This window comes from Echeneis naucrates, chromosome 14 (assembly GCF_900963305.1).
Source record: "Echeneis naucrates chromosome 14, fEcheNa1.1, whole genome shotgun sequence".
NCBI lineage: Eukaryota > Metazoa > Chordata > Actinopteri > Carangiformes > Echeneidae > Echeneis > Echeneis naucrates.
In genome coordinates this window covers 19,227,032-19,250,263 of record NC_042524.1, presented here as the reverse complement: position 1 = coordinate 19,250,263, position 23,232 = coordinate 19,227,032, and the positions used below count along the sequence as shown (strand labels likewise).

The window sequence follows — 23,232 nt, the reverse complement described above, 5'->3', positions numbered from 1 at the left end:
TTTTCCATTAGTTTGAGGCTGTTTCTCATCTCGCTCAAATTGAAAAAATAAAGCCATGTCTCAGAACTATTCTCCTGTGATAGCTCAAGAATACAGAGAGCACAGATGTGCAGGTCCTAAAATATTCAGCATACAAAAGCAAAGAGTTAACAAATAATTCATTGAGAAAATAGAAAACAACAACAAAACATACAAAACAAAAGCCATTTAGTCGGCCAGGGTAAAGTTTATGGTGCACACACAAGGCCTGACAATACGCTATTTGGGAGAGGTGAACAAATGGAAAAACATACAACAGACCACCAATTTCAACACCCACTGCACGCCACTCCAGAGTTGAACCTGGAGCTCCCTCACTCCCATTCATTTTTGCCAAATACCTTTACCTTGATAACTTTGTGCTGACAAGTGTCTCTGAACAACATCCATCCAGCAATTGCTCTGTGTAATGAGTCACTCGCTCAACCTCTCCTTCCCATACCCCCTCCCTTGCTCAGAATCACTCATGCAGGACTGAGAAATAGTAACATTTTATCGAAGATCATCAACACTCAAGAACATCACTGTTTGCATCTGTGGGTGGCTCCCTCCCCCTTGTGTAGTTGCATTGCTCAGTGTGGAGTTCAGTTTTGATGTTAGGGATGAGCTATGCTCTGATGGGCTGACATTCAACGTAAAGGTCCCAGGGACATAGCCAGTTTAGCATAGCCTGCTCTGGTATTCTTTCCTTTTAGTGGTGATTCCTATATTTTTAAGCAGACAAGGTCCAGTGTTTTCCCAATCAGCTGTGGTCATGGCTTATTGAGTTGGACCTGGTGAGAGCACTTGGCATTGAAATTAGGCATTTGGAAGACATCGGAAGCAAAACTAAACCAGTAAAGTAACAACATCAGCTGTATTCTACATTAACATTCGAGATTGTCCTTTGGTCACTTGACCTCACAACCTACATTGAGCCATATATCATTGTCTCACAATAATGGTGGCTAGCTACGTACCTGAAGGACATATTCTGCTTGGTATGATTAATGTTAACTTGTACTGAGTTAGGAAGTTATTATTCCTAGAAGCAGATAAATCAGTGAATGGTTTGCTGCATTTACTGTAGTTATATCTGAATCAAGCACCGTTGCCCCACAACAAGAATGTTGTGGGTTCGGTGCCCAGGCTTGGGTCCTTTCTGTGCAGAGTTTGCATGTTCTCCCTGTGCTTGTGTAGGTTTCCTGCAGTACTCTGGTTTTCTCCCACCATCCAAAGACTGGTGAACTGGTGACTCTAAATTGTCCATAGGTCTGAGTGTGAGTGTTAGTGGTTGATGGTCTCTGTCTGTCTCTGTATGTTGGCCCTGTGATGGACTGTCAAGGTTGTCACCTACTGTGAGCTGGGATTGGTTCCAGCACCTCCCGTGACCTGGAAACAGATAAGTGGTACTGAATGAATGAACGAATATCTGTATTGTGTGGGTAGTCAAAGTCTGATGAAAGACATGATAAACACCACAGGGTTTTGGTATTCTTATTTGTTCAAGCCCCAGGTGTGTGCACATTTTAGTTTTTTTCTTTGCATGGCAACACCAGAAAGCTTCATAATCCTCTTAAAATAAACATTTCTGGATTGATAACTGAACATGAAAATAATTAATTGAAAATGTTTTGTTTTGTTTTGTTTTTCCATTGTGTGTTTCATTCAACTTGATCATTGTCTCAATTGAAGTTTTGTGTGTGATGATTGTAAAATCCAGCATTGTATTCCAGAGCACATGGAACAGCACAGAGTTGTTAAGTTTGACGTAAGCACAGACAGCAGGTGACTAAGGTCACCAGCTGTCTGCTATTCTTACCATGAAAGCTCTTTGGAACTTAGCCATTGTTTCTCGGACCAGTAAGATGCACTCAGACAGCGCAGGACACACCTTTGCGTCCTGTGTGACTGTATGCATGGTGGCACAGCCTGGAAACAAAATGGGTGGCATGAAATGGTTGTTCAGTCAGTCAGTCTTTAGCCTGGTATTTCCCACGGAAACCCATCAAGGATTCTTCTCTGAGCAGGTGATGGCAGTGTGGCTTCAAGGAAGAGGGGTCGTCAGCAGGAGCCTCAGATGGTTTCTCTCCCCAGCTGTTGTTGAAGTAACATTCCTGATTCACCAGCTCAGTCAGCCTGTGCAAACTATTTAAATCTAGAGTATGCCTTCATACACATTTGTTGTCTGAGGTGGCTGTTTGTTGAAAACTGCACACTTTAATGTCTCAATACCTATTACATTTTGTTTTGTTTAGTTTTTTTGTTTTGTTTGGGTTTTTTTAACATGGCAGGCTCACATTGTTCATAAATTATCTCTTGAAATGAAGAACTGTAATGATTTATTTATAGTAATTTGCCTGACAAAATGGAATTTATGGTTTTAGTATAACACTCATAGCAGAGGCCATCTCCACCCTTAACTGTATTTCAGACATGGAAATTAAAACATCAAAACAAAAATGTCCAAAAACTCCCCATGGTTTAAATCCTCAAGATGACTAATTGTTGTCTGATGAACATATTCCCACAAATTTGTATCCTTGGTGGAGTGGCTCCCAAATAAACACAAAGGAGAAGGTGTGCCTGTTGTTGTAAATGATCAGGCCCTTTCTTGAGGGAAAGTCTTGTGTTGAAAACACAGGGGCATCAAGTGACCTCCCAGTTCCCTCGACTGTGGCTGCCTATCAAAGCTCAAGTCACCTGTGACGAGTCATTCTCACAAACTCAAACACTTTTGGTGGCCTCACCCTTAGCTCTCCTCCTCACGTACTCCACATTAGTGCTTACTAAGGAACAATGAAACAGTTAGAATTGCTTCCCACAGCATTATACAACATGCAGAGCAGCTGCCTTAGTTTGTAAGGGACTTGAAATCTTTGTCAAGGAGTAAATCTTTGCAGGAGCATTGTGTTTGACCCTCGACTCTCTCGCCTGACCACACTGAATGACTTCCACTTTTCTCTCACAAAGTCAGCAGACACACTTCTTCACTTCTGTTTGTTACTGATACACTTTTTCTAATCTCTTCTTCATACTGTATTTCCTTAATCAGTATCTGTTTACTTTGTAGAGTTTAGAAGCTTCACTTTATATTGAAGTTTTAAGTGCTGTAGACTCACTGTGGAACACAATTAACTGGATGGCATGTGGACAGCTCTCAGAAAATAAAGAGGTTAGCTATGAGTCATCTGTTAGAAAACCAAAATTGTGTTAAGTGTTCTGAAATTTGGGGCCATTTAAACTGGTACAAAATGCTATGAAGTTATTATACGAACGTTAATGTAAATTGACACACATAATCTCTAAATGCAGTATTCAGGCCTCCCCAAATACACCAGGCTTTTTGTTGCAGGCTGAAAACAAGTGCCATTTAATAAGGTCGGGGTGTGGGGAGCTGTTGTTAGAGTAGACTTGGGAAACACTAGGGTTTGTCTTGACCGGCTATTTCAGAGCTGATAGCATCTTGATGACTGGCTGCTGGGAAGCTCTATTATGAAGACTTTATGAGCTTCCTGCTGCCATCTCACACATTATGCTCCAGAGTGCCACAAATCTGAAACTACACAGTCCAAAACAAGTGCATTTGGCGATACTCTTGTGTGTTTTTAATGCGCTGTTAAAGCTGTCTGTTGGCATTCCTGCTTAGTTGTTTAGTCATTTCATCACCACAAGCCTAGATGAGATCTATTAAAAAAACTTAACTCCTGCCCATAGTGTAGAAACACGCTTGAACTCATAAACACCATTAAAAATAAAAGTTTGCTGTGATGTGTGAAAAGGTAGTGTGTCCCCAAAGGCTGCATCGCACAAAAAAACACCCTTTCAGTTCAGCTCTTTTCAGCCAACCGCAGGCATCCTTGGAGCTTGCAGGAAGTGAAGCAGATTAAAGCTTTTGGACCTGTTAAGTCAACATGTCTCTGCTGTGTGATGCTGTGTTATTGTTCAGTTGTCAGTTGAGCCTTAGCTCATCGTGGTAGCTACGCTCACTGTCCACAAACTCAACAATGAGTACTTATCTCTGAAAGCCGTGGCAGAGTGGTTCAGCTGCCCCCATATCTCTGTGTTGGTGTGCCGGCCAAATAGGGCATTATTAGGTAAAAGAACTGCTGGCCTGTCAAAAAAATGCCCACGTTAATATCTCAACAGATTAGCTTGATATCTGCAGATGTGACTATGTCCATATCTTTATATGTTGTAGATGAATTATTGGTTAATCCTTTGTGGCGAGCTAATGAGATGGGTGAATATTTCTATTGAGGAAAATATCTGTGTGTGTGGATTGGGTGGGGGAGGTTTTGGTGTATGCGACAGAGGGGACAGGCAGCTGAATGTTATCCAGGGATTTACCACGATGCGTTATTCTCTGACCAGTTCCTTGTTGACTCACAGGGAGGATATGGGTTAGTTCACAGTAGCAATAGCACTTTATAAATCCCCCCTCTAGTGATCCATTTAAAATGGCGTCACAATTACTTTTAAAATTGCTAAATAAAACTGGCCAGGAGCCAGTGCTGCAGTCATACAAATGTTTATTTTCATCATGTTTCAAAAAGGCCTGCATGGAAATTGCATTCCTAATTAGGATTAAGGAAGGGGTCAGGCAGTCTGGACTAGAATGTGAAGCATTTGCAATGAGTGCCGTTGATGCCATTTGTGCAGAGTGCGGTGAGGAGCTAATTCTGGCGCTGAGTGTGGTGTGATTTAACACTGATTTTTGTGGTAGCAGCTCCAATTCAAACATGGGATATTACTCTTTTACAGCCCAAAAAACTGTCGCAGTGACTTGAATTAGCCCCCTACCTCGCAGCACCACCTCTACTGCCTTCCTGTTAGATCTCTGCAAAGCTGACGCCATGGTACTGCCCAATTCATCTGGACATCCAACATGTGTGGCATGTCAGATTGTTCGCATAACAGAGATGCTGCGCCAGGGGAGGCCAGTTCACCCTCTTGGCCTTATGCTTCCATCTGTTTTGACAGGGCGCTCTCACTGTCTTCCTCAAGAGGCTGACCTGGGCTGAAAGAATGATTAGGCGATTATTCTGTCATAAAGCATGGTCAAGGTTTGATTGGGCGCCTGTGAATGTCGTTGCCTGCTCTTCTTACCTGGTAGGAGTCCCAATTAGCAGACTGCTGGGGACGGGGTTAGTGCTGACAGCCACCATAAATAGAGAGTGGATGTTTTAATGCTAGCCTACTTGAAGGATATGAGATGTCCACAATGTTCACAACATCGCTAAATTGTAGCTGAACTATTAAGACTCTTTTATCGAACACCATCTTGACAGAAAATAGTTTTATTATCCCAGTCTAAGTGCTTGATTTAAGTTTTTGTTAATGTTATACACAGTATGCAGTAAGCGTTATTTTTAATATTTAAATAATAAGAAAATAATGCAGTAAGCCTGTCTATTAGAGTAGACATCTGTTGGGCACCTGTGGAAATTTTTGTTTAATGTTTTACATTTTCACAACAGAATAAACATATCTACATGATTGAGAGGCATCTTCATGCTGCTAATAATTCACGTTTGGAAAGCAGGAGGAGGGGTTATCATCTGTCAGCAGAGAGTCCAATACTTGAATTACACTGCATCTCAAATATAACTCTGTAGTGTATCATATTTTCCATGAGGGTCTCATGACTAGATTTTTGGTTAATAGATGTGGGTCTGCGTTTCCTCATTGTGTGTGTTTGAAGGTTATTATGTCCTCAATCACAATACCCACAGACTATTGGTCTGTATAATTAAGCATTCATTCACTCCTACAGCCTGAAACTGTGTCACAAAACAAAGGTCTCCATTGGCATGCATGGCTGCTGGGACCATGTAAAGAGGCAGTGTGATACCAAACAACAGCACTATTTTTATACAGCAGCCAGGATCTGATTATCAGAGGGCTGAGAAGCTTCACATGACTTGATGAATGAATAAATTTATCATTATCAAGTTCATCAAGTAGATGTCAGCTCTTTCTGGAGGCCTTATTGTGGAGAACACCTTTCACACCAAGTGAGAAGGGACAAAAGCCCTGTGTTTAGGAGGGGTTTGTCCACTTGATCATTTAGATAAAGCATGAAATTGACCGATAAAGTGACTGTACTATGTTTTTTTTTTAGCTGTATCTTGTGATATAGTAAGAATTTGGCCTAAGTAGAGTCCGCTGTTGAAAAGTCGTGGCTCAATGCAGTGACTGCCATGAAAGCAAGTGGAACTGCATTTAAGGTGGAAGATTAAAAGTTGCTTTTCCTGCTCTGTGGTCCGGTCCTGTGAACTAGTCTACTTAGCTTGAGGTCAAAGTGAGAGCAGGCCAGACGTAGACACTAACACTGACACAAAGTGACAGGTTCCCAGGCATTCAGTGACACCATCGGCTCCTCTACTACCCTCCATTCTCTCATTGGCTCACGCCAAGTTGTTGACCCTGTGAGGATCAGAGGATTCACCAGCAGTAAGGTACACGGGTGGCCTTGGCCTCATCAGGCCCGAAGATCAGGGCCTGCAGCGATTCATATGTAAATGCAGAATAAATGAATACATAAGGTGTTCCTTGTGGGGAAAGTGTGTTTGAGTACACCTGGAAAAGATAGAATGCATTTGAATAAATGGATACAGGGATACAACCTTTAGTTAGACACAATGAGTCAATCCACCAGGGGAACAAAGGTTAGTGGAAGAAAATCCTGTGTAGGACATCACCCAATGATCAACATACATTTTTCACCCACACTCAATGCTCTCACTGCATACATATGCAGAGAGTGATTTAATCTTCCCCTCATGCTACAGGCTACACTGTTATGGGATTTGGGAAATGTGCATTTTACAAAGATAGATGACCCAATCAATATCACTCTTAATGTCTACTGTCTAGTTAGTTTATTTGAGCAGACTATAAACAGGAAACAGATTTAACGAGGAAGATTTAAAATGTTGATTGCTGAGTTTTAAATTTGATGGTATGCAGAGTGAGTCAAACTGTTTCCGTGTGCTTTACTGTATATTTCTGGCAAACTAACCAGCTGCTGACTTGGAATTGATGTGCCGATTAAAATTGATTGTAAAATTATTTGCCTTACTAAGTGGTGGAGACAGCAAAGGGTAAGGTCATGACAGCGTGGAGGCTAAAGTTAGCTAGGACAAAAGTGCGTGACCTAAATCCTCAAAAGTCTGGGAGCACTTTACATTAAAGCCTTCAAAAGACAGCATTAGCTACCAAATGTGCAGCTGATCTCACTTGGCATGGCAGCAATTCATCTTGTGATTTTGTTTGACAAAACAAGATCATGAAATATTTGATGTTTCTTACAGTTACTTAAACCATTCAGTGTCTTTTAACTGAAGACCGAGGAAGCTGTGCCAAAAGACCTGCTACAAAATAATTTTAACATTTTTTTTGCACTCCTAATGCACATGCATTTAAGTTTAATCAAGAAAAGTAAACAAAGACCATTTTTTATCAGCTAGACTGCCCGAAATTTTGTTTTGTTTTTTAGTTTTCCTCTTTATCCAATTAATAATCAATTAATAGAAAAATAATCAACACATTAATCAGTAATCAAAGCAATTATGAGTTGCATTTAGCATACAGATCTGAGAGTGGTTCTCATCTAACAGTCCACCAGAAAGTGAACACCTCTAGTTCCCGAAATTGAAACTGAATTATTCCTTTAAAATTATTGTTATTTATTATTGTATTATAATGCATTATTTTTTATGAATGAGATGTATGTTTACCAATCAACTCAGACACAGAAATAGGATGGCTGGGAATTTGTTAGCTCACTTGCTCTTACAAGAAACTGTCAACTGTAAAAACTATGACCCACATACCAACGTGCCGTATGTAGCAAACCATGAATTCAGCAGACCACTCTAGTCCTGCTCACCATGTGATACATTTATATGTTGTTTTATTATAGCTGCATCTTTCACATACACACATGCATTTTGCTGCTCCTTTGGTGATGTGTTCAGGGCCTAGTCATTCATGAGCTCAAACATTGTGACATTTGCTCAGCAGCTGAGCAGACAGTTTGCCCTATCTTTGTTTCAACCTGTCTTCATATATATTTTCTTAAACTTCTTCCTTTTGACACAAATTTGGCTGTTTTCAGCATGTTTGCCACTGCCAGACTGACAGTGCTCCCACAGGCTCTTTTAGTCATGTAACAGATAAAGAAAGCAAACTCAGATGGGGGAAAAATGCCTTGTGGCTTAGATAAATTTTTAGTTCAACTATGGCTCAGAGCAACAAAAGTCTGATGGAAACTTCTGTATGTAATGAAAAATCATTTTCTTGTGATTTCCCCAGTCGATCAAACAAACGGATTACTCATCCCCACATGGAAAATGTTTTATGTTATCTCTCAAATAGTTCCTCTATGTTAATCTCGCATGTCCATGAAGTTCTACAGAGCTCTCACAACACACACAGCACAGAAGTGAAAGTAGGTGTGACTGGAAAGAAGAAAGTTGAACATACACATGGGGCTGGAGAGAGTCTGACACTGTTCACTGGATCACAGCTGTAGCAATACAACCTGGGGTCAACCTGCCTGCCCACTCAGCCCTAAATCCTCCCCCCTCATTGTCATTGTGTCAAGAGGTTACTATTTCTGTGGCAGAAGACTTCAGAGCTCTGCTCAGTCACTTTCACCCACAGCTACGAAAACAGGTGGGGTCCTGTCTTGCTCTGGTCACCTATGTAGGGAGAGGGGGTACACAGGGAGGGGGAAACAGGATATAAGACAGAAAGAGAATCCAGTTACTATGGAAATATCACCAATATTGCTATGGGAACTAGAGCACCAGAGCATGCTTTGTCTCAGATCTAGCTGTAATCGTCTCTCAGAAAGAAGCTTATGGTAATATGTGATGCTCTTATGAATTAATTTGTTAGGCTTTGTGTCCCAGCTGACATCATAGACTTTTATCAAATGGAAATTAGCATCTCCTCAGGGTAAAGCATCCAAGACATGAGAGCGCCTCAGCAATACGCTGTTCAACTTTCTCTTGCCTCCACTCAGTATTACAGTGCATGGTTTAAAGATTTATCATTAAAGGCCTGTTTCACTGTGGATTCACTATCATTTCAGTTTGTTTGTTACTTGGCATGATATTTCACTCAGGTTTTAAACAGTAACCACTCACACTTGATTGTAATACATCAGTTTTATGCTAAATAATCATTTGAATTTCTCCAGTTAAAATGTTAATGATAATAAAACAAATTCATATTAGTTTTTTTTTTTTTTTTTTTTTTTGCTTGTGATTGAGTTTTCCTCACATTAATGTAATTGTAAGACAAGTCTGTATCTCACAGCACAAATTGTTCCTTTATACACTTTCCCCTTAAAATACTCGTCCTCTCTCTCTTCTGGCTTGCCCAAAAAATTTGCTCAGGGCTCATAATGAACTTTCATGCAACTTGGCTGTCGTGTGCTCACTACCAAAAACAGTAACTGAGTTTGCATGAGAACATAAATGTTCACACATTTTAAAAGTGCTTCTGTTTGCTTTCAGGAGAAAAATTCCAACAAAGACTCTTTCAGGGGATGCACATGTGCAACCCCACAAGAAGCCTGGGAGCCTCTTAACACAGTATAAGTTGTGAAAGGCAGGTCATTATCCAGCAATGTGAGCTATCTAAAGGGCTGAGTCACATAGTCACTTATAGGGCTTTATTTGTGGAGGTGATCTGATAATCTTAGGTCATTTAATGAGCTCCGTCAGAGTGACCATCACAGTCTTTCTTCTTCCAAACATTTAAAAATCCCTTTAAGAGGCTTCAAATTTCCAGATTTGAGCCTTATGTCCCTGAGCCCTGCATCAGTTTCATTTGTTGGTTTTCACTCTGATCGGCATTGTCACCTGTGAGATCCTGTATCTCGCATAGGAGTAAGTCTTTCAGAATTTTCCAAGTAACTGAACTATAATCTAAAAATCACAATCACATAGTTTTCGAGTGCAGCATAACAAAATATGAAAACAAATGAAAAGGTGTGAAAACTTAGTGACTTCTCTATAGTGTGTATAATCTAAAGCCTTCAGGCACTGATTCAGTGATTTTGAAGGCCTCCCACTGACAGACTGATAATGAGACCCACTGGTAAATGACCAGCTTCACATAATCGCGGTCATGTTATGCTTAGTGTCAATTAATCTCCTCTCCACCCTGGATCTCACCTGAACTCTGCTGCTTTTTGCCTCCTTTTTTGGCCTTTTCAGCACATATATTGCTACATGTAAACAGTCCAAGCTGCAGGCTGTCGCTCATGTTAGTGTTGGTTCAAGAGCACGCAATAGTTGGTGTGCTCACAGAATGTGCAGGGTCATCTACCTTCACAGTCCCAGTGGTTCAAAAACAGTGTTTCAGCATGTTGTCTCATGCACTTAATCAGTTGTGCTAAGAGACCACAAATGCAAGTAGGTGCAAATAGTCTTTATGTATGGTTTATCACTAATTTAATCAATTAGTCCATCAATAAACAACAAGTATCACATTTATTTAAAACACATATCTTATAAGGCCAAACTAAACATGGCTATCATTGTAAATCATCTGCGTTTCTTGGACACAGTTTTTGCTCAATTCAGACATTTTTATGGACTCGTATTATATACAATAATATGATAATTAATTAATAAACATAAACAATCAGATTGTGTTTGCAGTAATAAAAGTAATTATTAGTTGAGCCTCATATCAAACTGTAGCTCATACATTCTGTTGAAGAAGCACTTCACTGAGTCCTGTTGTAACAGGCATTAGAAAATGTCCAAAATGCTTTTTTCAGTCATCCATCTTGACCAGTTAAGTTTAACTGTGTGTTGGTTATTTATGCTTTGCTGCTAAAATCTAATGTATCTAATGTATTACATTTATAGTAATGTGTCGAATGCCAGTAAATAGGAATACAAAAGTTACAGAGAGGTACTGTATATGGTAAAATGAAAGTAATAACCTCTATGTGACTGTTTGGCACTGGTCTGGACCTTGTCGTGGACTTGTGTTTTTGTGAATACTCTTCATTAGATTATTGTAAGCTTTACAGATTTAAATTGCTAATTACCTGTTTGTTTGCTTGCTGGGTGTTTTCCTGTTGACTTCTGTCAGCTTTTGATGTGGTGATGAACATGCTTCTAATTAAAATTTTTTATTTCTTACACAAGTTCATTCAGAGACAGTCCAGAGAACAAGTGGCATAGGGTGATGTGTTTATGTACTTGCTGTATAATTGGAGAATTGAAGAACCGGCAGGCAGTCTCCCGCAGCACAATGACAGAAAGTGCTCCTCACCAGCATTGTCATTGTTGGCTTTCTTGGTTGCTTGTTTTCCAAAGTTTAAATTGGAATGCTGAATACGTATCAGGGGATATCTAGGCCATGTTATTCATGTAACATTAGCTGAGTGCGCTGTATGTTCTGATATTCATGTGTCTGCCTCTACACGTGTGTCTGGATGCACATGCTCATACTGCATTGCCTGTGGAAAGGTGTTAAGCAACTGCTGCCTCTACAGCAAATAGAACATATGACGCATACAGCATGTTCATGTCACTTATGAAAGCCACATCATTTTGGAGGATGGAAAAGCCTGTTTCTGATATGACAGACTGGTCAGAGAGTATCTGTTAAATTTCTACCAGCCAAAGGAAATGCACACTGCATTGAGATTAATAAATAAAAGTCTAATAAAAACAAACTCAGCAGTCTCACAGTTATCCATATCCACAGCTTGTTTACTCACCAGCTCAGCTTAAAGACTTTGTACAAATCAAGCAATCAGTTTTTTGAGCTTTCACACGGCGAGTGTGTGATACGTAGAGAAATTGTGCGCTTGTACTTTGATGTTTGAGCTTTCAAAGGGCGTGGGAATATTCTCCACAGGCATGAGGCGGAGATGTACTATAGGGAATATCACCGGTTGCTTAATTGAACCCTTCTATTTCTGATACCAGTCTCACCTCTCTGAATTCACCAAGCAACTGTACAGGAAACAACTGTGGTCTCCTGGGGGAACATCGGGAAAGGGAGGGATGCATTACACAGTACAGGCATCAAGAAAAGCCCAGCTCCTCTGTGCTTATTGTATTATTCAGTCATGTAAAACCTGACATGTTAAGAGGGCATTACACCAAGATTACATCGAAAACCCTGCACCCACGACGGGAGCAGTGAGGAAGATAAAGAAGAAAAAAAAACCTGCTTTGATGCAGATTTCCAGATTGCCAGATCTCACACAGCTGTGTCCAACCAATAATTTAAAATGGGGGAGGAAAGAGAGAAAAGAAAAATGATGGGATATGTAGGTCACTAAGCACCTGCATGGTTTAAAAGCTAATAATCTACATTGCACACACTTTACAGGTAGACCCAGTCTAACACTGCTGGGCTTTGTTGTAAAACACTAATGACATAACATATAGTTGTCATTAGAGATGAGGGTGAGACCTCTGAGGCTATTAAAGGAGACAAGAAAGTAGACAGGATGAGGCGGACATGATCAGGGAAGGATGTGTCAAGATGGACTGGAGGAGAGATGGGAAACACCGTCATGACACACAGTCAACACTTTCACCAGGCTCAGATACTTCACCAGACACTCCAGCTGTTTCTTGTAGTGCAACTTTCACTATAAGGAAAACCAGAAAAAAACTGATGGCAGATGGATTCCTGGCTTCCACTCAGATACAGAAAAATGCTGGTCACTCTGAGTGCAAGGTTTCACATATTGTTTATAAGTTGCTAAATTCTGTCTTCTTTCTTTCTGTGCTGAACAAGCTGAAATTGCCCTCATTTAACCCATTAACAATGCCTTTTGATTAGATATGATCCAAATAGTTTTTATACTTTTCTCTTTATGCTTCTTTTATTTCTGTTAAGCAAATTGAATAACTTCTATTCATGATAATGTGCTACACAAATAGTCAATAATTTTAATAATGAAATTCAAAACAGGAATTTCTCTCCACTGGACTTAATGGCTCAGAAACACTTCCAGAAATCACTCTTTGTGAGTGAAGTTTGCCCTGCAATCCACAAAAAAGTATCATGCAAAGACAAAGCCATATGTGAACACAGTCCAGAAATTCCATTGTCTTATCTTGGCCAAAGCTCATTGAAAATGGTCTGAGGCAAAATTGAAAACTCTCTCTGGTTAGGTGAATCTAAATTTTTAATTATTTTTGGAAACCATGGACGCCATGTCCTGCCTACGAAAGAGGAGCAGGACCATCCAGCTTGTAATTACCGGAGAGTTCTAGAGCCTACATCTCTGATGGTATTGCCTATGGCGGGGGCAGCTTACAATGCTTAAACGTTTTAGAACAACATATACAGACAATGTCATTTTCAGGGAAGGCCTTGGATATTACAGCAAGACAATGCTAAAGCACATACTGCATCCATCACAACAGCATGGCTTCGCAGGAGAAGAGTCCAGCTGCTGAATTGGCTGAACTGGAAATAAAATATGCTTTGTTTTGTTTTTTTGTTTTTCGAAAATCAATGTATCCTGTTTTACATTTTACACAGTGTCCCAACTTTTTTGGAATTTGTGTTGTACACAAATGACAACAGCCTATGTGTTAGTTACGTTCTGTAACTGTCATGTCCTGAACTGACATCTGCTATAATTTTGCCATCCTTTAAAACACTGCCCCTCAGAGAGAGGTCAAAGCTGTTCAGATATGAACCAGAGGGAAAAAAAAACAAACTATGAATAATTCTTTAAAAACACTCAGTGGATGTGAGACCAGGGCCACGTGTGCCTCTCCAACATGTATTAAAGGCCTGTGTCCAAGTTGAATGATGGTGAGTGGGATGGTTTCTACCTATCTATCAGCTGGAGGTGAAGCTCCAATGAACTTCACTGGCTGGTCTTGCTGAGTGGGGGTTTCATGTCTTTCCTACACAGCTGTTCCCACGGAAGACCTATCAAGCTTTTTATCTTTAGGTCAAGCTTACTTAGGCACCTAATCTTCACTAATTCTCTTGGAATTAAGAAGGAACATGGGGAGGGGAGTAAACCCCATCAGCTCTGTTGACCCAAAGAAGAAACAGTGCTGCATTTAATGGAAAGTCACAATACTACATGAATCAACTGGAATAACTTCATGTTGGTTCAGGTTCTATTTCTGGTATTCCTGACCTAGGTAGCTTTGGTAAAAATCACACAGAATATGCAGTGCATTAGAAAATTAAACCCAGAGGCAGTTTGGCTTTTTATTTTTTTATTTTTTATTTTTTGAAAGAAGTAGAAATTTTATCCAGGAGTAAAATAAGTGAGCCGACAGTGAAAAGCACTTAAACGTGGATTAAATCATATTCCCACTTTCAGTCACTTTTCATCAGAGGTGTAGCTAGAGCACAAAAAACAGCAGAGGTTTGAAAAGCATTTCTGGAGAGGAAGCAAGATTCCTGCATTGGTCATCAGTAAAGTACAGATCCTCCTCACTCCTCTTTAACTCCTCTATGTTCTCACGTAGAAAACGATTTTCCATTTAGTGTTGTGGAGCTAAACTTAATCCACCACAGAGCAAACTTTGTTGTGTCTGCTGCTGTAGCTCAGCACGGAATAATTTACTACTAGAGAGTCAACGCCCATTGTTCCCAGCTCTTGTGCTGCCATGCTTTGGGTAGCTTCATATATGACACCACAATACTCTTGATCCCTACAGAGAAAATAACCTTTTATTTCTTCGTTTATTTATTTAGTCGTAGGTTGCATAGACAACAGCATGAAGCAATGTTGTAAAACTGTAAAACTGGGCATGATGAACAATGGCTCTGGAGATTTACTCTTTACCTGTGTAAGTAAACAAGCAGCCACACATTCAGTCAAACTATACATTTTCTGGAGGGCAGATGTACAGTAATTGTGACCTACTTGTGACTGCCATACAGTGTTATTACTGCCAGCAGAACCTGAAAACAAGCTGTCGTCTTGTCATGATCTCCAGAAAGACTGTGGGCTAATCAGCTTACCCCGTCTGAGTTAGCAGGTGACCCTGGACACTGCTGTGGGTCCAGATGACAGTTGGCTGTGGTCAGGTTATCCCTGTTTCATTCAATGAGGGGCACCACTTCCAGCCCTAATTAGTAGCCAACCACAGCAACATATTGTACACACCAATCAGAAGCAGCTTTGCAAACTTTGGAATTTGTTCTGTGTGTTTATCTTTACAACCAGTTCCTTTGTGCTCCTTTTTGTTGTCATTTTGCATCTTAAGATCATTGTACTGGTCTTATTGTTGTCATAGTTCTAGTTTTTTTGTGGTTCCGGAGGTTATTTGATTGACTGGCCAATATGAATTGTAAACAGTTAGCGTCAGCCCTGAACCCATTTGGTCCATTCAGTCATACATCCATTGCACTCATAGGACATCTGGTTGTGGAGGTGACAGTTTAACTGCTTGATGTGTTGTCTCCAAAAACCTCTTTCATTAATGGGGAGACATCCTGAAGGTAACCATAATGTTGGAAGCCCTCTTTATCCTCTTTATATTTAAATGTATCATGAATGGCCAAATTAAAAAAATGGAGGACAATTATTGATAAGTGTCCATTACTCAGTGAAGACAGCAGAGGTTGCAGACCACGGTTTGATGTGTGTGGAAGTTTTCATGAGCCTGTTCTCTAGTTAACATTCATGTGGAAGTGACTTTGTTTAGATTTGCTTGTGGACCATAGGCTGTCAGGATGATTCAGCACTGCCCCTCCCTAGGCCCTATTCCTCCACCACATACCAACACAGATCTTTCCAGGGTGCTTTTGCACCATTAGTCCCACATGGGCAACAGCATCAGGCCAACAGAAAGAGGGGGAGGGAGGGACGAAGAGAAAGAGAGGGAGGGAGAGAGGCAGGCAGTTGAACTACTGGCATGGTGAGCTTGCCCTGAAAAGGGCACATGCCTCCCTGCGCAATTATCCAGTGTGCATAGAAACAGCACCCCCACCCTCAACACACCCACACACACATACATACACACACGCACACACAATGGTTTGACCAGCACATCTAAAAATGGACACTAACAGAACAAGGCTACAATGTTAAGATGTGGAATTGACATTTGTGTTCACTCAAAGTGTGTTTGTAAAATTAAAGACTAGTGAAGAGGGCACAAATAGCCCCAAGGAGGGCATTAAAGCAAACACAGCACATTAGACGTCAGTTGGTATTGTGCATATAGCACAAGATCATTAGCGTATTATTAAAATTTATGCTCTAGAGAGTCTCATGGTGGATCGCCTCCTCTCTTGCTTTACAGGCTGCGTAAGTGTGATGGCAGTGGTGCTGAGAACAAGTGACAACTCACCATGGACCAACGAGTTTGACAGTAAGAACTATTGAACAAAGACCCCTGAGAACTAATGCAAAAACACTCGTTCATAAAGGTCTTTGATCAGTTTATTCAACATCACTCTCACTTTTTCTCTGCAGAAATCGAGTTGTCATGTTTGATTGAGTCTATCTCAACAATCAATCCCAGAATTGAATGGAAGAAGATAACAAATGACGGACCTAGTTACGTTTACTTTGACAAGAAGATCTCAGGTAATCTATAAGATGTAAGTTAAACTCACATTTCAATCACTTTAATATGTGTGACCTTGTTGGACATGTTTTTACAGGTGACCTCGAGAACAGAGCAGTGATCAGAGAACCTGCCACGCTCGTCATCAACAATGCCACCAGATCAGACACAGCAAAATATCGCTGTGAGGTCACTGCCGCTGATGACCAGAAGTCATTTGATGAGATTGTGATTGACCTTGTTGTAAGAGGTACTCCGACTTATCTCCTTCATCAGTTCATCTGTGTGTGCGTGTTGTATGTAGAGTTGGTGATGTGATATGATAATATGGTAACGTTTCTTAGATAAGAAAACAAGCTCTTATTGTCCCCTTAAAGGAGAGACCTTGGTCAGTGATTCACACTTCAAATGCTGTAAGATGAAACCGTGCTGTAGGTCGCACCAACCCTTTGGCATACATATGAGGATGCGTTATGACCAGACCTGCCCAGCTGCAAAGGCGTGTTCTGGGCTATAAGAGGAAACCTCTGAAACTGCATCTGCTCTGAATTGCAGTTCTAAAGAAAGCAGGCGCGTGTTTTGGTGGCATTTTTTGGCACAGGTCAAAAATCATGTACCCGACCCATCCAGTCAATGCAGGCAGCCCAGTGAACCATATGGGGTCAGGGTAACGTTGTTTTTCAAAGGATCAGAGCCTGAGCAGTCTGATGAAAGAGTTGAGTCTGTGTTTGATCTCTCTGATGCTCAGTGAATGTACAAACTGCAAAGCCCCCCATGAAGATTCAGATCATATGTTTTGTGACAACACAGTGAAGCCGGTGGTGCCAAAATGCAGTGTCCCGAAATCAATGCCTTTTGGGAAGTCAGCTGAGCTGAGCTGCGTGGAGGAGGAGGGTTTCCCCAAGTCTCAATACCAGTGGTTTAAGAACAGGGAGGAGATTCCTGATGACCCAAAGACCAGCCTCAAGTTCTTCAACTCCTCGTACACGCTCAACGCAGAAACAGGAACTCTGGTTAGTATGCCTTTGCACAAGGACACGCATGAGCAGCTAGGGTGGGGCAGCAGGGATGGTGGCCGAATGCCCAGGGGTGGGGGTGGATATTTTGGGGAGACAGTTGATGGTGCGAGAGGGCTTGAGCCACGAGGGGAATCTGCTGTCCTCGTTTGCACATTCCTCAATTCTCGCCTGCTTTCCATCACAGCTTGGCCTTCTCAGCCTGCTACACTCTGTTGTCTGCCTTCATGCTGGTGACAGAGAACTGCAGTGCTGTCAGGAGGAGGCTTAGAGGATGTACTGATCTGCCGATACCTCAGTCATCACTCTGCTCTACTGATGTAGAAAGTGGAATAATGTGAAATGAATTCATATTTGCATTAGATTAGTTTACATTAAATATCCAAAGAAAAATGAACTCTATCATTTAGCTAACAGAGGATTTCCTATTCATTAAGTTTTGTTTCTTTTTATGAAAATTGCTTTATACTTAAGTATAAAATAATTTCAGAAAAGCATGCACTTTTTTCATTATTATGAACACACATAAATAAGAAAGAAGGAATAACAATTACATTTATTTAATAAGTGAGTGCGGAGGGTCATTAGAACCAAACTTCCAAACTGTTCAAGTAGTTTTTTAAGTTAATGTAGTTAAGTTAATACATTACAGGCTTCTCTGTTATGTCTTCTTAAAGATTCACAGCTCTACAACAGATTTCAATTTTACGTCCTGTGCGAAGTGTTCACTTCCGTTCCTGCTTTCGCTCATTTCTTCTGTGTTTTTTCAGAAACTGTTCATTTTCTATGTTTAAATCCCACTGACACTGGCTCTGATTGTGATGAATGTAAATGTGGTATCAATGTCAAACTCTTATGTCACTGTAACAATAACAGGATGGCAGTTTCCCTCCACACTCACTGTTCCAGTATTTAGCCTGTGCCACATGTCACTGATTTCATTTTTTGTAAAGTACCATACACTCATTCAGAGATTTTGTCCCAATCCAGTATGCTCCAAAAATGTCTTTGAAGTCTGGTTGATTAAAGAAATTTTGTCTGCATTAATCAGAGTTAACAAGGTTGTGATTCCTCTCATGCAGAAGTTCAGTGCTGTCAGAAAAGAAGATGCAGGGGAGTATTTCTGCCGAGCGAAGAATGACGCAGGATATGCTGAGTGTCCACCACAGAAGATGGAAGTGTGTAAGTGTGTGACAGACAGTGTTAAAATGACTGTGGGGATGATTCCATGTTGTGCCACTAAAATAAAATCCCACTGTTTCTAAACACTGGTTCAACCAGATGTCAGCATTTGAGTTCTATATTGTTTCTTGTGCTCCACAGATGATATCAACGTTGTGGGGATCATACTGGGAGTGCTGGTGGTGGTTGTAGTGCTGCTGTTTATAACAGCGGGGATCTGCTGTGCGTACAAGCGAGGCTACTTCTCTACTCACAAACAGACAGGGAACAAGTAGGGCATCAAGTCATCTTCCCATCCAAATAATCATACACATATACCTCACTAACCTGCACCGCTTTGACAAATCATCCATGGAACCTTGATTTGCTCTGTGTCCTGCAGTTACAAAGTTCCAGCTAAAGGAGATGGGGTGGACTACGCCAGGACGGAAGATGAGGTCTGTAGATGAGTGCCTGTAGAATTCATTCATGATTCCAAAAAGAGGTCTTAAAGCTCATTTTGAAACTGCAGAAAGCTCTTTGGGATGGGAATCAGTCTGAAAGGATTAATAAACCTAGAAACCCTATAAATTATAGTTGACCGGTGTATCAGACTAAATTCTGTCTGAGTACATGGCTCGCATTGCATTTGGGTTGAACTGAATCTGTTTTGTTTTCTTCAGTAAACTTATTCCAACCAGATTCTAGAAATCATACCTGCAATGGAGTCAATATTATAGGTCCAAATATGTATACGCTAACTCTTTTGGTCTGTAAAGCAGTGGCCACTTTTCTTATCGGGACCGCCAGCTCTTGTTGCAATTTATTTACAGTTTGTTTCATTATTGTTTGTCTTTGCATATCCACTGCCATGTTAGAGTTGATATGTTTTCTTCTTCTAAAATATTTGGACAAATGTTGGATGTGTATTGTTGAAGATGGAATTAAGTCAACCTTAGCCCATAGACTTTGAGTGAGCTTTAGACTATCTTTGACTGAAGAGTCACTTTGGGAAACATAAAGCTGTGTTCTGCAAGAGTTGGCTCATGGGCCACTTTAGAGCTTAGTCTGAGCAGTGAGATTAAAGTCTGTGCCAAAACACAAAATGAACAGCAACAAGTCTTTAGCGCCTGTGGGGAAATGGAGTAAAACACTATATCCGTGTTAAAGCTCAGCCTCCTCTCTGACACAATGAAGTCTTAACACGTAGCTCCTGTTTGGCTGTGCATCCTTCACAGGGAGATTTCCGGCACAAGTCATCATTTGTTATCTGACAAGGAAGACCAGGGACATGGCGCTGAGTGAATGGCGTGGCGTGTGGGGCCGTGCTCCATGTTGTCTGACCACGGAGCTGCCACAGTTCACACTCTCAGCGTGACCGAAATCCAATTACTCATGTTTGCCAAAGGTGACAAGATTTCACAGGACAACGCGAAAAACGATTACACGTAGAGGTAGAGCTGAACAGGTCAACTCTTATCTCCACCGGCTGAATTCTTTTGCTGAGTTCTTACTTTACAGTTATTGCATGGTTTTAACCACTAATGGAGGTGGAGAGACAGTGTTGAGACGGAGGGGTCTCTCTCCTCAACTAAGTCAACAATGACACATTTTTACTGTAAACAATTTCCTTGAAACCTTTTGTCATATGTAACATTTCTTTTCTACTGTTGAAATTTGTCAGACTATTTTTGATGGAATATATTTTGAAATGCCTATAGATAAAGGTTTACTTTTTTAAATATTTGTAAAATACTAACATGTTTTTTTTTATCATTATTATTATTATTTGGTTGTGGATAAAAATATGTCACATTTAACCACTTTGCATCAAGTTCTAAGCATTTACACCTCTGCAATCAGAAAAAAGGCTAATGAAAACTGACTTGTGTTAGCATATCGAGATGAACTTCTTGGTCCACGGTCTTACATATTTAATTTGTGCTCTGTTGAAGCCCAGTTTGTGTTGCAAGAGACTTCCATGTTGATGTTTGTAGATAGTCTTAGTAAAAGGCTTTGAAGAGTGCCAGTCCAATGCTGTGAAACACTGTCCACAATCAGTGCTGCGTTTGCTTGATTTTAAGTGTCCTTCTATGCTTGCTGTTGATCTTGTATATAATGAACTTAACTGTCCAGGATACAGTTTTGCTGACATACATTATGTTCAGTATTACACCATAGTAATAATAATGATAGTGATACCAATAATAATTATTATTATTATGCAGGGTTTGCAGGTTGACCTTCCAGACCCACACATCTAAAGAATTTGGAAATGGGACAGAGAGAGCAAAGACCTGTTATAGCACGTTATCAGGAGCAGGTTATTTTAACTACTGAGCTGTCTGTTTTAAAGCTGCAATTACTGAACTGGCCACCAGCTCCAGCTCACAGTCAGGTGACACCTGCTGCAGCCAAATTCATCTACCATCTGTTTTTACTGATTTCATAAATTAGATTAGACAACATCTTAACATTTTTATCATTCATAGTTGTGATTTGTAGCTTTAATGATTTTAGCTGGACAGTGGCATGCAGCAGGGTCTGGAGCGTTAACACTTGTACGGATTGTATATAGATTTCTCTCTCTCTCAAGATCTTGTAAAGTGGTGGAAAAAGTTAAAAAAAAAAATTCCTATTTGAGGCAATATGAAACTCTTTCCATTTTTTGACCGAGAAGATGGAACATTTTATCATATCATTCATAACGTGTAACGATGGGCTTCTTGACAGCAGCATGAAGAAAGTTTGCTCATGATTTGACCCATTGGAAAAATGATGCAACCGCTTCTCTAGGCACCCCTATGAACCCAAAAGAGGATCACTATGCCTCAGTGGTCATGGAGGGCCCGTGCAGCTCACGTCAATCTGTCGCTCCACTGTAATGGATGTTACATTGTCAACTGTGCTAAAATGCTAACTCTCAGTCATGGTAGAGACGATTTGCCCAATATTTGCACATAGGAAGTTCTGTATTTTTTCCAATTGAACGTGTTGCAGTAGAGGAACCAAGAGAAAAAAATGGGCTGTTGTACTATTAAACCCAGTGAAGTTTAGAAATATAGACTGTTGCAGGTACATTACATTCAATAATGAGACACATGCCACAGGCTTGTATGTTCCTTCTCCTCATTTGTACAAATTTCATTCCTCTTAAGAGCCTTTGCTGCCTTTACTGGTCTGGTTTCTCCTGTTTTCTCTCCCTCCTGTACTTATCCACAGTGCAGTCACACTTTAATTTAACCATAAGTATGGCATTTGAGAGGAATGATTTCACTGCAGATTTCCACCCCCCTTCTTTACATATCTGCAAATTTGTAAATAGTTGTATTTTGTTTTTGTTTTTTTCATAGATTTGAAAGTGTAGACATGTTGAAGTAGACTGAATTACTTTTGTGCCTATATTTAGTGGGAATTATTTTTCATATCGACAAATGGCACTATTGGGTAAAAGATACAGGTGGATACCCAAAGCAGGGCGATTCTGTTAGCTCTGGTTTATAACAGGTTTAAGCTGGGGTTTGTTCTTCTTATATAACACAATAGCGCGTGGCATTTTATTTCATATTAAGTAGTTCATGCAAAGTATCAACCACATTCAATAACCAGTAAGTTACATGCAGCAGTGGTTACCCCACAAGCAGTCCTGATTTAGTGTGTGCTATGACAGAGATTATATTTGCATCACAGACTGAGGATGGTTTCCAGAAGCGTTATGGTCCGTGAACCAACCTCACACACAGGAGAATGTCCATTTAGGGCCTGCTGGATTTGTTTTGTTTTTTATTTTTATTTTTTTTCTCTCTCGCTCTTTTTTTTCCCCAGAACCACTCAATTTGTGATTAATAAACTCACTTCTAATAATACAGGAGACATTTGTGTGTTTTTGTCTGCACTGACAGTTGTGTCATTTCATAACTTCCTCCAATCCTTCTTAGCCTCTCCAGTCTCCTGCTGCCCACAGAAATCCTATTCAGCGTGAAAGTCCATCAAATCTCCCGTTGACAGCATCTTTGTTGATCTAAAGCCGTAATCTATTAGTGGAAGTTAAGCCATTTCCATTTTGTGCACTGAAAACAACTTTCTTGTTCTTTTCTGGTAACTGTGCCAACTGGCAGCAAGTCTCTGGATAAAGAGTATTATAATCAATGAGCTCAGCCAGGATAATATATTGTAGTTTGCAGCACAGCCAATGGGTACTTTTATTTAATTCACAAACATGTAAAGCTTCTGTTACCTGTAGCTTTATGTGGGCTGAAGCTGATGAGGAATCTCATGTTACCATGAAGAGGAGAACAGCTAGGTAGTTCAGTGTCTAAACAGACAAGAGGCCATTTCATTACAGATTCAGTCTGGAGTCCTGACTTAATGACCTCTGTCTCAGTAATCTGTCTCATGAGAAAACGTATGACAGAGGGAGAAGCAGTTGAAATCTGTGCAGGATGGCAGGGACCTAGAGACAATCCCTGTGGACTTTGGGTGTGTGG

General features: G+C 40.5%; 1 protein-coding gene across 2 annotated transcripts in view; it reads left to right on the top strand.

Moving 5' to 3' along the window:
* The window catches only part of jam3b (junctional adhesion molecule 3b), a 32,080-nt gene extending 9,470 nt beyond the window's left edge, over positions 1 to 22,610 (top strand). For both annotated transcript variants that reach the window (XM_029519127.1, XM_029519128.1), the window contains 8 exons: positions 16,302 to 16,370; positions 16,475 to 16,588; positions 16,666 to 16,818; positions 17,379 to 17,581; positions 18,667 to 18,766; positions 18,908 to 19,037; positions 19,149 to 19,203; positions 19,984 to 22,610. In XM_029519127.1, the coding sequence (XP_029374987.1) occupies positions 16,302 to 16,370; positions 16,475 to 16,588; positions 16,666 to 16,818; positions 17,379 to 17,581; positions 18,667 to 18,766; positions 18,908 to 19,037; positions 19,149 to 19,203; positions 19,984 to 20,019 (860 nt within the window). In that variant the 3' untranslated portion in view covers positions 20,020 to 22,610. The remainder of the gene's footprint in view (positions 1 to 16,301; positions 16,371 to 16,474; positions 16,589 to 16,665; positions 16,819 to 17,378; positions 17,582 to 18,666; positions 18,767 to 18,907; positions 19,038 to 19,148; positions 19,204 to 19,983) is intronic.
* The last annotated feature ends 622 nt before the right edge of the window (positions 22,611 to 23,232 follow it).